The 12033-nt window shown below is 49.2% G+C and overlaps 1 protein-coding gene across 1 annotated transcript; it reads right to left on the bottom strand.

The window, feature by feature from the left end:
* Positions 1–10085: 10085 nt before the first annotated feature.
* HRG_01431 (transposase) lies at positions 10086–11977 on the bottom strand (the record flags this gene model as incomplete). The annotated part of the gene is made up of 3 exons (XM_044859902.1): positions 10086–10098; positions 10290–11651; positions 11721–11977. The coding sequence occupies 3 exons, from the start codon at positions 11975–11977 to the stop codon at positions 10086–10088; spliced, it is 1632 nt and encodes a 543-aa protein (XP_044726302.1).
* Between the last annotated feature and the right edge of the window lie 56 nt (positions 11978–12033).

Raw genomic sequence — 12033 nt, 5'->3', positions numbered from 1 at the left:
GAATAGTTGACTTAAAAACCCGGCTTCAGCTTGACCCGGATGGAAGACCTACGAGACCGGATTCTAGTAAGACGGTTAGGAGAGAGGCCCTTGACCGCATAGGAATATTAGGGAGGTCTCCCGGCCACGACTACACGGTAACCTCGTTGAGGACCTATAACCTTTGGCTGTAGCTTTGACCCGTTGGGACGGCTCATAGCTAAGGGTGTGTCGAGAAGAAGGTCCGAACGAGTTGAGGTCTCTAGGTCTCTCTAGGTAATACAGCTTGAAACCAGGTAAGAAGGGAAGTCTGCAGACTGTTGTTTCTTCTTCCTAGACCACTGAGGGGTCCGGAGGATCTCCTATTCGAACGGGGACCCTTTGAGGAGTCCGGCATAACTATTACTGGCTCGGGGACCTCGAGACTGAACTATCGATTTCATAGCTAGAAGAGCTATTCGATCGGGGAGATGGAGCTGATGTTGCTGACGTAGATGACTTACGTGGCCTTCAGTAAGTGGCAAGAAGTGCCCTCTTCCTGATAGAATGCATTTCACATACCATCTGATCGTATGATACTCGACCTTCGAAAAGTCCCTTTATCCACTTTTATGCCCACTTTTGCTCTCTCCTTCGCGAGAACGTCATCTAAGCAGCCTAGGTGGCGATATCGCCACCGCAAGGCAGCAATGTAACTATAAGAAGACAGGACTTCTCACATTCATTTGGACAGACGACAATGAACATGTTTTGACTCTTACCCTCTACTTTCATTTCTTGCGAGACCAACAGTAAGCACGCTAAAATGGCCGCTGACCCATAGGTATCGTGGCCGGCGCCGTGGGCTGGAACCCGACCGCCGTGTAGCCTAGTCGCCCGCAGAGGGATAGCCGGACAAACCAGTGCTAATATACAACAATTTAGAATTACATCAGGGAGAAATAAATAGAACATAAGTAGAGACGGCGGGCATATTTCTGTCTGTACTTGATTTTTCTGCTAAATACCGCATGTGTGGGAATTCTGACTACCCAATGTATCTATCAGGGATCAGCTCAGGTATGCACGTGATCATTTGATCACGCGTACTGCTGAAGCCCCTGAGGCCCCCTTAGCCAAGGTGGCCTCTCCCTCCTTAGATAGCTAGACAAGACGAATACAACAACACCGGTTCACCCCATCTTTGCATGCAGAGAAGCCTACCAACAGCATGGATATTATGTAAGAGGACCGAGCGATATGTCTGGCAATACTCTAGTAGACGAGTTTCTGCAATCATCGTATGATCAGGCCGTACCGCATGGCGACAATCGGTTCAAAGCCAAGATTTCAATCACCGGCATTTACTATCCTAATCTTCGATATATACGGTATCTGACCAAATCCATACACTCACTATGAGCTCTTTAGCCTCTTCCGATGCCCACTCATCGGCCTCTTCCAAAGATCAAGCCGGTCGCTAAAAACATTTTTAAGTCTGGATTCAATTCTTGCAATCAGATGTCACGACCCCCGCCATTATAGAAGACGAAGTAGTTGAACTTTCCTCAGGAGATGTCGAAGCTGCTTTCGCCCCTGAATTTACAGAAGTCTTCGAAAGACCGCTAGCATTAGATGCAGTAGAAGTTTTCTGGTTTTTCGTTGACACGTCCCTAGGACTCGTAGATGAATGTGATTCCTTGGGGGTTTGTGAAGTCGTGAGCCTAGAGTGGCTTTGAGACAATGTGGTCGTCGGCGTTGGCAGCCCTAGCCATGCCCGGCAAACTGTAGAAGTGCCAGATGTCTCCGTGAAGTAACTCCAGGTCGCTGACGGTCTTAAGGTGGCAGTGTACGGAACATTGAGGACGTCGGAAGGGTAAATCAAATTAATATTTTTCTTGGGATTAAATTTTTGCAGCACGTTTGTTTCGACGCCCAAGTAGTGAGCTGCCTTTGCGGCTACGTCTCCGGATTTGACTGACCAGAAGGCCTGTTGGTCAGGGACACACGCGCTTGCAGTTGCCGCCAAACCGAGAATCGCTACGAAAAACATGTTTTGGCGATGAATGCTGAATTTGGTAAAAATTGAGGGGTTGTCACACGCTTTTATGCTCAAGAGACTTGCTTATACGGTGGCATATGCAGAAATCCTAGGACCGTAGAGTATGGCCATAATCGACTCTGTATCCTGTCCTATTATTCTTCTATACTCAGACTCTATACTCAGACAAGCTAGAAATGGCTTACTGTATTAAGAGAAAACTTGTAAATAAAAGAGTCCACGATCAAAAGAAACTGGATTCTCGAGAATGCGGGAGACTCCGGCACCTTGTAGGCAAATGGCTTCTCATTTTAAGAGCATACTGTATTTATCATACTGTGCAGTACCAAATTAAGAACGCTACCTAAATAATCGTAAAATCGTCAAACTTGCCCATCTTATTGATACCGACGTAGCTACCGTACTCAAATGGCCCAGCCTTCAATGCCTCTAAAAGCTGGACTGTACGTATACAGTATTGTACTGTCCTGTGCAGGGAGGTGATCAAGTCAATCCGGCTCTAAAGACTCGTAGGGGTATACGATACAATACATTACAAGGCCCCTGTACAAGTCCATATTCTTTATTGTCCTTTTTCAAGTCAATTTCAAGTGGCTCAAATTTCACATTGAAGAAAATATCTATAACTTCAGTATATGCATACATAGAGCACCGCCGACACACCTGCTAAATTCCACGATGCGATCCAATGGAGCAACACAGCTTTGCTAGCGTTTTTGTCCTCTGGAAAGAGACCTATAACACTCAATAAACTAGCCCCCAATGAGAGTGCCCCTATTTTGCATGGCGCAGTGGTATTTCCTGACTTTCACAGGGCCTGACCTGGGTGTGGGCCATGTCAGGCAGCAGTTCCCTCTGCTACCATGACTTGCCCAAAAACCCACCTGTGGATAGGCTTTAACCTGCTGATCTTTTCTGCCCTTCAAATATCCGCCTGCCACTGGAAAATGTACAGTAATATAATAGTGGGTGCGTTGCAATAAGGCCCATTTGTCACTCTTTGGCGATACCGCGTATGGCCACCAATACGCCGCAAGTTGGCGCATAAGACGCTACAATAATTCCACCCTCATCAATGTACTGGACAGCAGGAGATGGGTGGGTGCACCGTGGCAACTGTATGTATGTTTGAATGCAAGCCCACTCCTCTGCATCTTGTACACAAAGGCTGTAGTGCATTCCGACCAAGGATGATACGCCAGACGGGCGTTACCATATCGCAGCCGCAAAAGGGCATGCCGTACGAAAATCCTAAAGCCGCGAATTGACCCCAAACGTCACCTACCAGATGGCGTCGTAGTGGCAGAAACAAACCCTGGAGATCCTAGAGTCACGAATTTCGGGGCAGGAACAGCAGGCCCAAGGTACGCGAACAATCATCGAGCAATGGATGTCCTCAAACACAACAAGGAGATCCTATGCTGCGATGGCAGCGGGGGGATCCGATTGATCCTAGCCGTATACGGTATGCTGGCCGCGAATAGCGCTACGAGGGTATATGCTGTTACGGTGCTTATCCCCGACCAAATCCTGTACTGCTCGGAAGTTATTGCTTACATTACGAAGGGGGGGCAGTCCCTCGTGCTCTCCCTTATCATTCTTCCCATTTGTAAGGAAGTGGGTCTACTAACCATTTCTCCATATCCATCGTCCATTAGACACTCATTATCAGCGTTATGTTCGCCGCGGTCAAACACCCCCGCTCTATCGAAGAGTATAAGTAGAATCCGTTGTTCGTATTAGCTAGTATCCATCGTGTTTGGCAATAACCCATATGGGTTTAACACTCTATCGCAATAGACAATGGGGCTATCCGTGGCCGCGCATGGTGGTCCATCTTAGCCACGGAGTCATCCTCGCAACGATCACGTTATCGTGGCCAGTCACCACCTTCACTATCTCTCCTCTCGAGCCACCCATTTATTGTCACTTCGTGGGTCAAGGAGTCCGCAAACTAAAATCTCATTACAGAACCCCAGGGACGCTTTGTAACAAAATTGCATCGTTGAGCGGAGATGGAATTAGCATTGGATCTCTTATCAAGGGTCGTTTTTAGTGGCCCTGATGGAAATGTGCCCGTATGGGTATCGATTGCGTCCTCTCGTTCGCAACTGGCTTTGGTATAATGCCTATGCTCATATACCTTAGGAAACTTCGGCAAACCCCACTGCTCGTCCGAAAAAAACTAGGTACCGCTAGAGGGTGACATCCGTAGCCTTGGTGTGAGCAGCTCTTTGGCATCTTTCTTTTTGCTCGCAAAGTCGTTCAAGTTCCCTTCGCTATTTTTCTGTGTAGTCTGGAATACGCTGTTGCTCAACAAGCGACCTTACTGGGCCAAGGCTGCCTAACCGGGCCAGGAAACCATGACGATATCACCTTCATTATCCGCGCAGGCAGAGCCTCAAGAAACCAGAGTAGTGAAGATCGACCATGCGCAGTAGATGGTCTCTGCAACACACCTAAGGAACACTATGCCACACAATTAAGAGCCAGGACTCTGTGACGGCACGCTTCAATGTGAGAGCGTGAACTTAGGAATTAGTTCGGCCATGAGTCGTTAAGCTAGCGAAGGTGACCTCGTTCTTTGAACAGCTCTATCCTTGCCACTAGACGAGGGAACCCCCTCTTTCTTCTCTTTATTTTGTCATGAACTTCTCACCAGACCTTTCTTTTGTCATGAACCTCTCACCGGACCCGTCTAGGTGAAGGGTGTAGCGTAAGGGTTACCCCGGGTTAATTGAAGCCCCTTTTGCAGTCTCCGACGACGGTCTTATAGAGACCTAGAGAATGGCAGACTCCATGCCGCGCCGGGACATCCGGCTGACGGTCACTAGGCTTGACACGGAGCGCCTCAGAGCCGATAAAATGCTGGATAGTGCTTGATTACATTTCGCGACTGGAGAATAGGGAGACACGACGGGATTATCTCCGGGGAAGCCACCACAACCTGTATCGATAACGTAGCATAGCACGTCCTGTGCCCCTAGGGGACCCGAGCAGCATCGCGGCCGTTGGACGGAAAATACATCAATCAATCAATCAAGCCGCATACAGGCAGGAACGGCTTCACCGACTACTAATCCCACCTTTCTCATTCAGACGAGACGTGAACGAGACGGAGACCGACAATCTGACAGCTCGGCTACGAGCTTGTCAGCGGGGAAGGTCGCCCTTTACGTAATGTCCTTGTATCCTTGATCGCACAGCAGGGAGTAATAAAGAGCGAACGGCCCCAAGCATTTCTCATCGTCGTCCGCGATTATCCCTTACATTGAAGCATTTGAACAGGTCCATCATGGCTAGCCAGGGACCCACCACTGAGGAGCTCAGGCAAATCCAGAGGCGGATAAGCGACATAATGCGCAAATACACGATGGAGCAGGAAGAACGCCAAATCTTGCTCAATCTTATCCAGAATGTGTCAAGCGCCAACATACAACTAATGTCTCAAAAGGTCTCGAAATCGAAGGAGCGCAGACGACAGGAAGAAAGTGCCACCATGGAAAAAACATTGCGCATATGAAGCAGGATCTCGCCGAAAAGGAGGCGGAGATTGGAAGGCTGTGGATGAAATTGGCCGAGTTACAGGAGCGTGAGAGGGAGTTGACGGTGCTATCTTGAAGAGCGGGCGACTAGGAATAGAGGTCGGGGTCTTGTGTGCGGCGGGCTTGACTCGTTAGGCGGACTTGCTCCAATGTTTTTGTCGTCATTTCATTAAGTTGACGAATTTTCTGAGCCCGATGATCCTCGACGAACAGTCCATGTTTAACAAGATACTTGGTGTAGCGTTGAGAGTTTCGTATTTGAAGCTTAGCTCGTTGTGCAAGCACCCGGTTCTCATCTTTCTTGAGAAAGTCGTTAACCACCGTCTCTCTGTATGTGTTAGATCCGTATACGTGTTCAAAGATGGACATCTGGTATATATTCAGGAGTTTAGAGGGGTGCCGAAAGATTTCCATAATGGGCGACACTTTTTGCACGAATTGATGCTGCATGGCTTCATCTTCCAATCCCTAGTCTTAACAAAGCTGGGTGCAAGTGCCCGATGAGTTCCTCATTTCCATAAGAAGTGTGCGGAATTCTGGAAAAATATCGCGTCGGGGAACACCGGTGTAGGAAAGGAGGGTATCGGGATCGTGTCCTATAATCTAAGGTGGCGGCGTGAATAATTGCAGCGGAATCGTACCGGAAAACTCCTAGTTAATGACTGCGAGACTGTGAAAGTCATCGTCGACGAGGATGTTACCATGTCTGAGATCCGGGTAGGCGAGTATGAATGAAGGGCTGGGCTCTTTGAAGTCGATGCACTTGGGTATCTCCTTTGATAGTCTAATGTGAATAGTTCTATCTTTGCTTGGTTGAGGCTGGGCTCCTGGATGGGTTGCTGAATCGTCTCTGATAGAAAGTTTTAATGATAATCTGTAAATTGCGCCGTGGATGTGAAAATCCCTGGGATGGCCAGCGTTGCGAAGCTTCCTGTGACTCCGTTATTAGCTATTAAAAGGAAGGGGCTAATTATGGGATTTGCTTCATCGATTGGATTCGGCATCAGCGAGCCTGCCGCAGAAAACTCAAGATTGCGTAGCTGCCTAAGAGCATTAATAAGATCAATATATAGATTCCTCTTTTATGGTTTTGTAGTATGCATCCAAGTATTAATATCAAGTTGCCGCCCGGATATGAATTCCATAATCATAAATGGTGTTGAAGCACCTTGCACCAACGTGTCGTCTTCTCCGTATGCGTGGACGCAAGGGATGCGAATCGAAGTGTTACTTTCGATATATCTGCGTGGGTGATTTCGTCACCAGAATTCCATCGAACAGGTGATGAGATAGCTCACCGCATCGTAGCCACCTTACTCAAGAGCTTGCCCCATGCATCACGAACCATAGGCACGATTGGAATCCTCAAAACCCACGTCTTTCGTTGGGCTCGAAGCGAACAAAGAAGCAGATGTTAAAGCTGCCTTGATTCTCATCAATGATGCTGCAAGCTCCTCCTCCACAGTACTTAGAGGCCACATGGCAGACGGCATCCTTGTCGATTAGTTGGATGAATGCACCGTTCTTGGCTTCAACTTGCTCCTCTGTGAGGGGGAAGAAGATTGAAGCTTCTTGTTCGATCTGAGCGCTGGATACCTGACTGTCTGTGGCAGCGGGGTCGTTTTCCTTGTCCTGGCTTGGTGGTGTCGATGGCAGAGTCGATGGCAGGCTGTCCGGGGAGTCAAGTCCAGCTGACTCGCGAGCTCGAAGGCCAAGGAACAGCCTTGCCAAACGTGCGGACAGTGACTTGACGAAAGAAAAGTGGCGCACGGCACAGTCGTATGAACTGTGCGGACAATGACGTCCATTGCGCCTGGAAAAAGCGTAGTGGCATGGATGCCATTGTCTTGCTCGGCTGCCTCTGGTAAACTGAATGGAGGGAGTCGAAGTGTCCTTTGCTTAGGCAGGAGCTACCCCCGGTCACGAGATCCAAAGCTACGGAGCTACATCTGTACTATCTTAACATTTCACAACTTCTATGGTAGCCCAATTTGTTAGTAAACTGAGGTAACGCTCTTTACGCGCGGCATTTCATTGGACAAGTGACCTAGTCGTGGCTTCTCCACACTCAAAGGGCGTGACGGATAAAAGCTTTTCCGAGTAAGGTACATCTGTACTTGCTCGCTACGTCTGACCCACTCGTGAACCCAAGGTGTTGAGGGGAGTAATGCAACCTCGAAATAAGGGGTCAGCCGAGTCAGGGCATGACTGCAATTACCCCCTGACCAAGGCATCGCCTCCTTAGCTATGGGACACCTGAAGGACTTGAGTCAAGTACAGAAACTTGTCAATTCACCCGAATAGAGGGTCGGACCGGGTATCTGTACAAGTATAAAGGGAACCTTCTGTCCCAGTAGCTAGGCCGTGACATGCATCACTAAATACACATATTTGATCCCTTATGCTTCTTCTGTGCTGTCAGCCGAGTCGCTGACAAATAGTCATGCAACTGCATCAAAATGTGGAAATAAAATAAGAAGGCATATCGGTAAGGACAGGTCACGCAAGGAGATAGGTGTTCACTACCAGTCCCTTCGCCGCCACTTGCCCCGACGCTTGTTTTCCGCAGCAAGGACTTGCATTGTTGGAGGCTATTATTGCAAGCAGTGGAGACATTCTCGGCTAGAGCCGCAATCACTTAGACCTCGCATTAGAGTACGGTCGAAACGGATTGTACTTCATGGTGACATTGATAGATTTGACTGAATGCGATTGCCTTGTAGTAATGTTTCTGACAGCTTATCTCAACGTTAAAGCCGACCGTGTTGTCACCGCCGGAGGCTGCTTGGCCGGGCTGAAACGCGTTGCACCGTTTGTGTTCGGATCACGCAGGTGGGCAAGTATGTGGTCTTTACGCGACTTGGTCTCCTAGGAGCCCCGATTCTCTTGCCGGTCGGGAGCTGCTGTATCGACCGTCGCCTTTTTTACCTCTTGCGAACCATGCGTAGGAGACATCCCTGCCACCCATTCCTCCGCTACGTCCCTTTCAACATCTTTCTTAGGTGCTGCTGATTCCTGAATCAAAGGCAGCAAATTCGGGATGCACCGTTTCAAACGTTGGTGGCTATTTGAGATCAGTTGTGGTCTCCGTCGCTCAGATCCTCGCGTATTTGCGGTGCGTTCCATCGTCAGTTGATTCATACTGTACCTACTCTTGTCGGCTGAAGACTAAATTCGTAATATCGGAGCTATTTAAATGCTTGTATGTGCAGTCGCTGCTGCTGCGGCAGTATATCGTGGTTATAGCTGAGACTGGATATGCTGCGGTACAATTTACAGTGGTCACAGTTTGTCTCCCGTTCGTCAGCTTCACGACTTGTATCGTTCCGGCCGGCGAGGCCAAATGCCTTGCAATAGACTGTCTATCGCCCCGGCATTCGAGTATGGAACATTGGTTTTCCATACCATCTGACACCCCCCTTTTGCTCGCACCCCCGTTATGCTCAGCAAAAAAGCCACCTCCCCATACAAAATCGACCAACTTTACTTACACAGCATTCGCTCAATTGAGAAGCAATTCACAAGAGGTTGTCTTCAGAGTAAATGAGAATAGCTAGAGATTCATTTTAGATGGTCAGACGGGTACCCCAGCCCTCATGGTCCGTGACACCCTAGCATCGCAAAATGGCAATTTCAACCCCCAATCTTCTGCCGCATCCCTTCTTCTCCTCACTTGTTCGCCCTCCGCCACCTACCCCTTATGGCTTCAAAACGGCGTCGTTCGGTGTATACAGAGGATCTGATGGCTGAGGCAATTCTCGATATTACGGACAACGGTCTGTCGCAGCATCAGGCAGCTGAGAAATGGGCAGTGTGTCCATCAACCAAGTAAAGCAAAATTTGACCCCTTTGCTTGACTTGGTTGATCGGACCCCTTGCTTTACTTGGTTTGCTTGACGAGAGGGGCTTACTTTGCTTGGTTGGTTGATGTTGCTTGACTGTATTTCCTAATTTGGCTGCACGATGTACCCCGCCTAAGACTTTTGGCACTATCGCACGGAGGATGAGCTGAGGAAGCATGAAGATCGGGGACTGAACAACTCTTGATTCTCTATCTAAGTGATGGTGAGAAGTTGGCTTCTTATACTTGTGACGTTGGGTTGAGTGGCGATGTCGCCACCCAGGCAGCCTAGATGACGACGTCATCTAGAAGGTTCGAATCCATCACTAATATGGCATTACAAACTGCCACGACCTAAAATATAGGCTAACTGTGCGAATAGGGGAATCAGACTGTTGGAGGCTGATATACTCTGTGTGACAGCCGCAAACTCTCAACGTCACCGAGTCCAACCCCTACCAGACTTGCAAACAAATAAATCGAATTACTGGAGCATCCAATTTGAATTTGATTTGGATATCATGAGGGCCAATTTGATTTGATTTGAGTCACAGAAATCTCCAGTGAATTTGATTTGATTTGACTAGAAGTCGTCCGATTTGGATTTATTTGGCAATTTGAATAACTCCATTCTTTTCCCAAGATGATATACACTGCGCAGCTCCGATCAGATCGGCTTTCAGCCGTCCTCTCTGCGCCGTGACCATTCTGCCCGGCAAGACTGAATATACGTTCTGGTTCGGAAGACATTGCCGGAACGGAAAAGAGGTCAATTGCCATCCGCGACAGGCGCGGATATTGACGTCTGCGAAGAAGCCAATATTGGATAGGATCATCTACCAAGCAATCGCCAGGGTCGGTTGCTACAACCCACTCCGCGTACTCATCTCGCATGGCAGACGCTGACGGGGCAGGCCGAGTACTGAGCTTCCTGATCGAGGCCATGAAGTCATCTAGATCCGTGGTCTTGCGAGAAACTGTGGGCTGTTCGGGTATCGCATCCTGCTCCACGGTGAGTACACGATACTCCTCCCACAGTTCCCGAACAGCAGCCTTGCCTTTGACCAGCCAATCTGGATGCTCGGCCCACTGCGATTCTATAGTAGACCAACGGAATGCAGGGTGAAGAACAAGGGCTGCGAGGTACGCTGGACTATTCTCGGTGAGGGTATAGTATTCGTCCAGCTTCATCCACCCAAGATTACAGCCGATGCGCAGATACGGTTCCTCGTCCCGCTCGTGTCGGAGTTTCGAGTCCTCTAGATGTTTCAAAAGCCACTCCATCGTCAAAAGGACCTCCCAAGTCGCTCCAACTTTCCCCTCGCTAGGGCGACCTTCCAGGCGCTTCGTGGCTATTTTGAGTGGACCCAAAATGGCCAAGTACTCTGCAATCACCGACCAGTCCTCCGCAGACATCTTGTCATCGACTATCGCGGGCTTCTTTCGACTCCTCTTCGGCATCGGCCTCATCCCATTCTGAGTTCTCCGTGACACATATTCCTTCCACTCCGTCACTTCCGCCTGGACAAGTGAGTCAAGTGCATTGCGGAGCTTGTAGCCTCGCTCCATCATGGCCTCGGAGGAGTTCCAGCGAGTAGCGTTATCCAGGATTACATCGTAAGTTGTTTGATCCTCAAGACTCAAGGCAATGTTCTCGATTGACTGCAGCTTGTGGAGCTTCTCGATTCGCTGCCCAGACCTTTGCACCCAGTGGACGATGTTATGTAATTTGCCTATGGGGCCTTTGCGTCTCCAGAGATTCATGTCATCCTGGATCTCTTTTTCGGCTTGACAGTCCTCCTCAAACGCATCGACGTTTGCCCCGAAAAGGATGGATCGAGCGACGAGATTGATGATATGACCAAAGCAACGAAGTCGCCGATGCTGCTTCCTGAACTCCAACTCAGTGCTCAGACGGTCAAGGCAGGTGTCGTTGCTCTCCGCATTGTCTGTCACAAAATACCCAACGCGGTCCTCAAACCCGTATTCGTGTATTATCTCGCTTACACGGTCGGAAAGATTTTCGCCGCTGTGACGACCTTCGATCCGCGGTAGGCCGAGAAGAAATGTTCGAAACTTGCCTTCGTCGTCAAGGAAGTGGACCGTCAGGCCGAGTAGGGACGTGAATCTGCGAGAGGACCAAGCGTCGAAAGAGACGTTAATGCGGCTCAGCGAGCGACTCAGCAATTCTGTCACGACGCCTTTATGACGATTGAAAGGCCGTATAATCCATTCGCGGATTGTGCTATGTGTTGGAAGACTTCCCGAGTCGACGACAGCCCTGTTCGTATATGCCATCAAGTCGCGAAAATACGGGCTCTCGAGCTTGTGAAAAGGAATGTTGTCACAAGTCACCCAGCGAATGAGCAATTGCTGAAATCGAATGGGATCGAACGACGCCGCAAAGGCATTCATCAGAGCTTGTTCCTTTGGCTGCCGGGGGTCCAAGTCAATCATGTCGAGCAAAGTACGCTGCTTCTTCATCTGAGGTGGCATCGGTCCGTCCTTGTTGATGCGGTGAATTTCTGCCATATGGGCGTTTGCTTGGCTCGTGGCTGCGGCGTCATACATGTGCCGGATGGTCGCCTTTTCTCGATGGCACGTCTTGCACAGCCAAAATCGATGAC

The sequence above is a fragment of the Hirsutella rhossiliensis genome (assembly GCF_020360975.1).
Source record: "Hirsutella rhossiliensis strain HR02 chromosome Unknown scaffold00001, whole genome shotgun sequence".
NCBI classification, from domain to species: domain Eukaryota; kingdom Fungi; phylum Ascomycota; class Sordariomycetes; order Hypocreales; family Ophiocordycipitaceae; genus Hirsutella; species Hirsutella rhossiliensis.
This window is presented reverse-complemented; position numbering and strand designations above follow the sequence as displayed.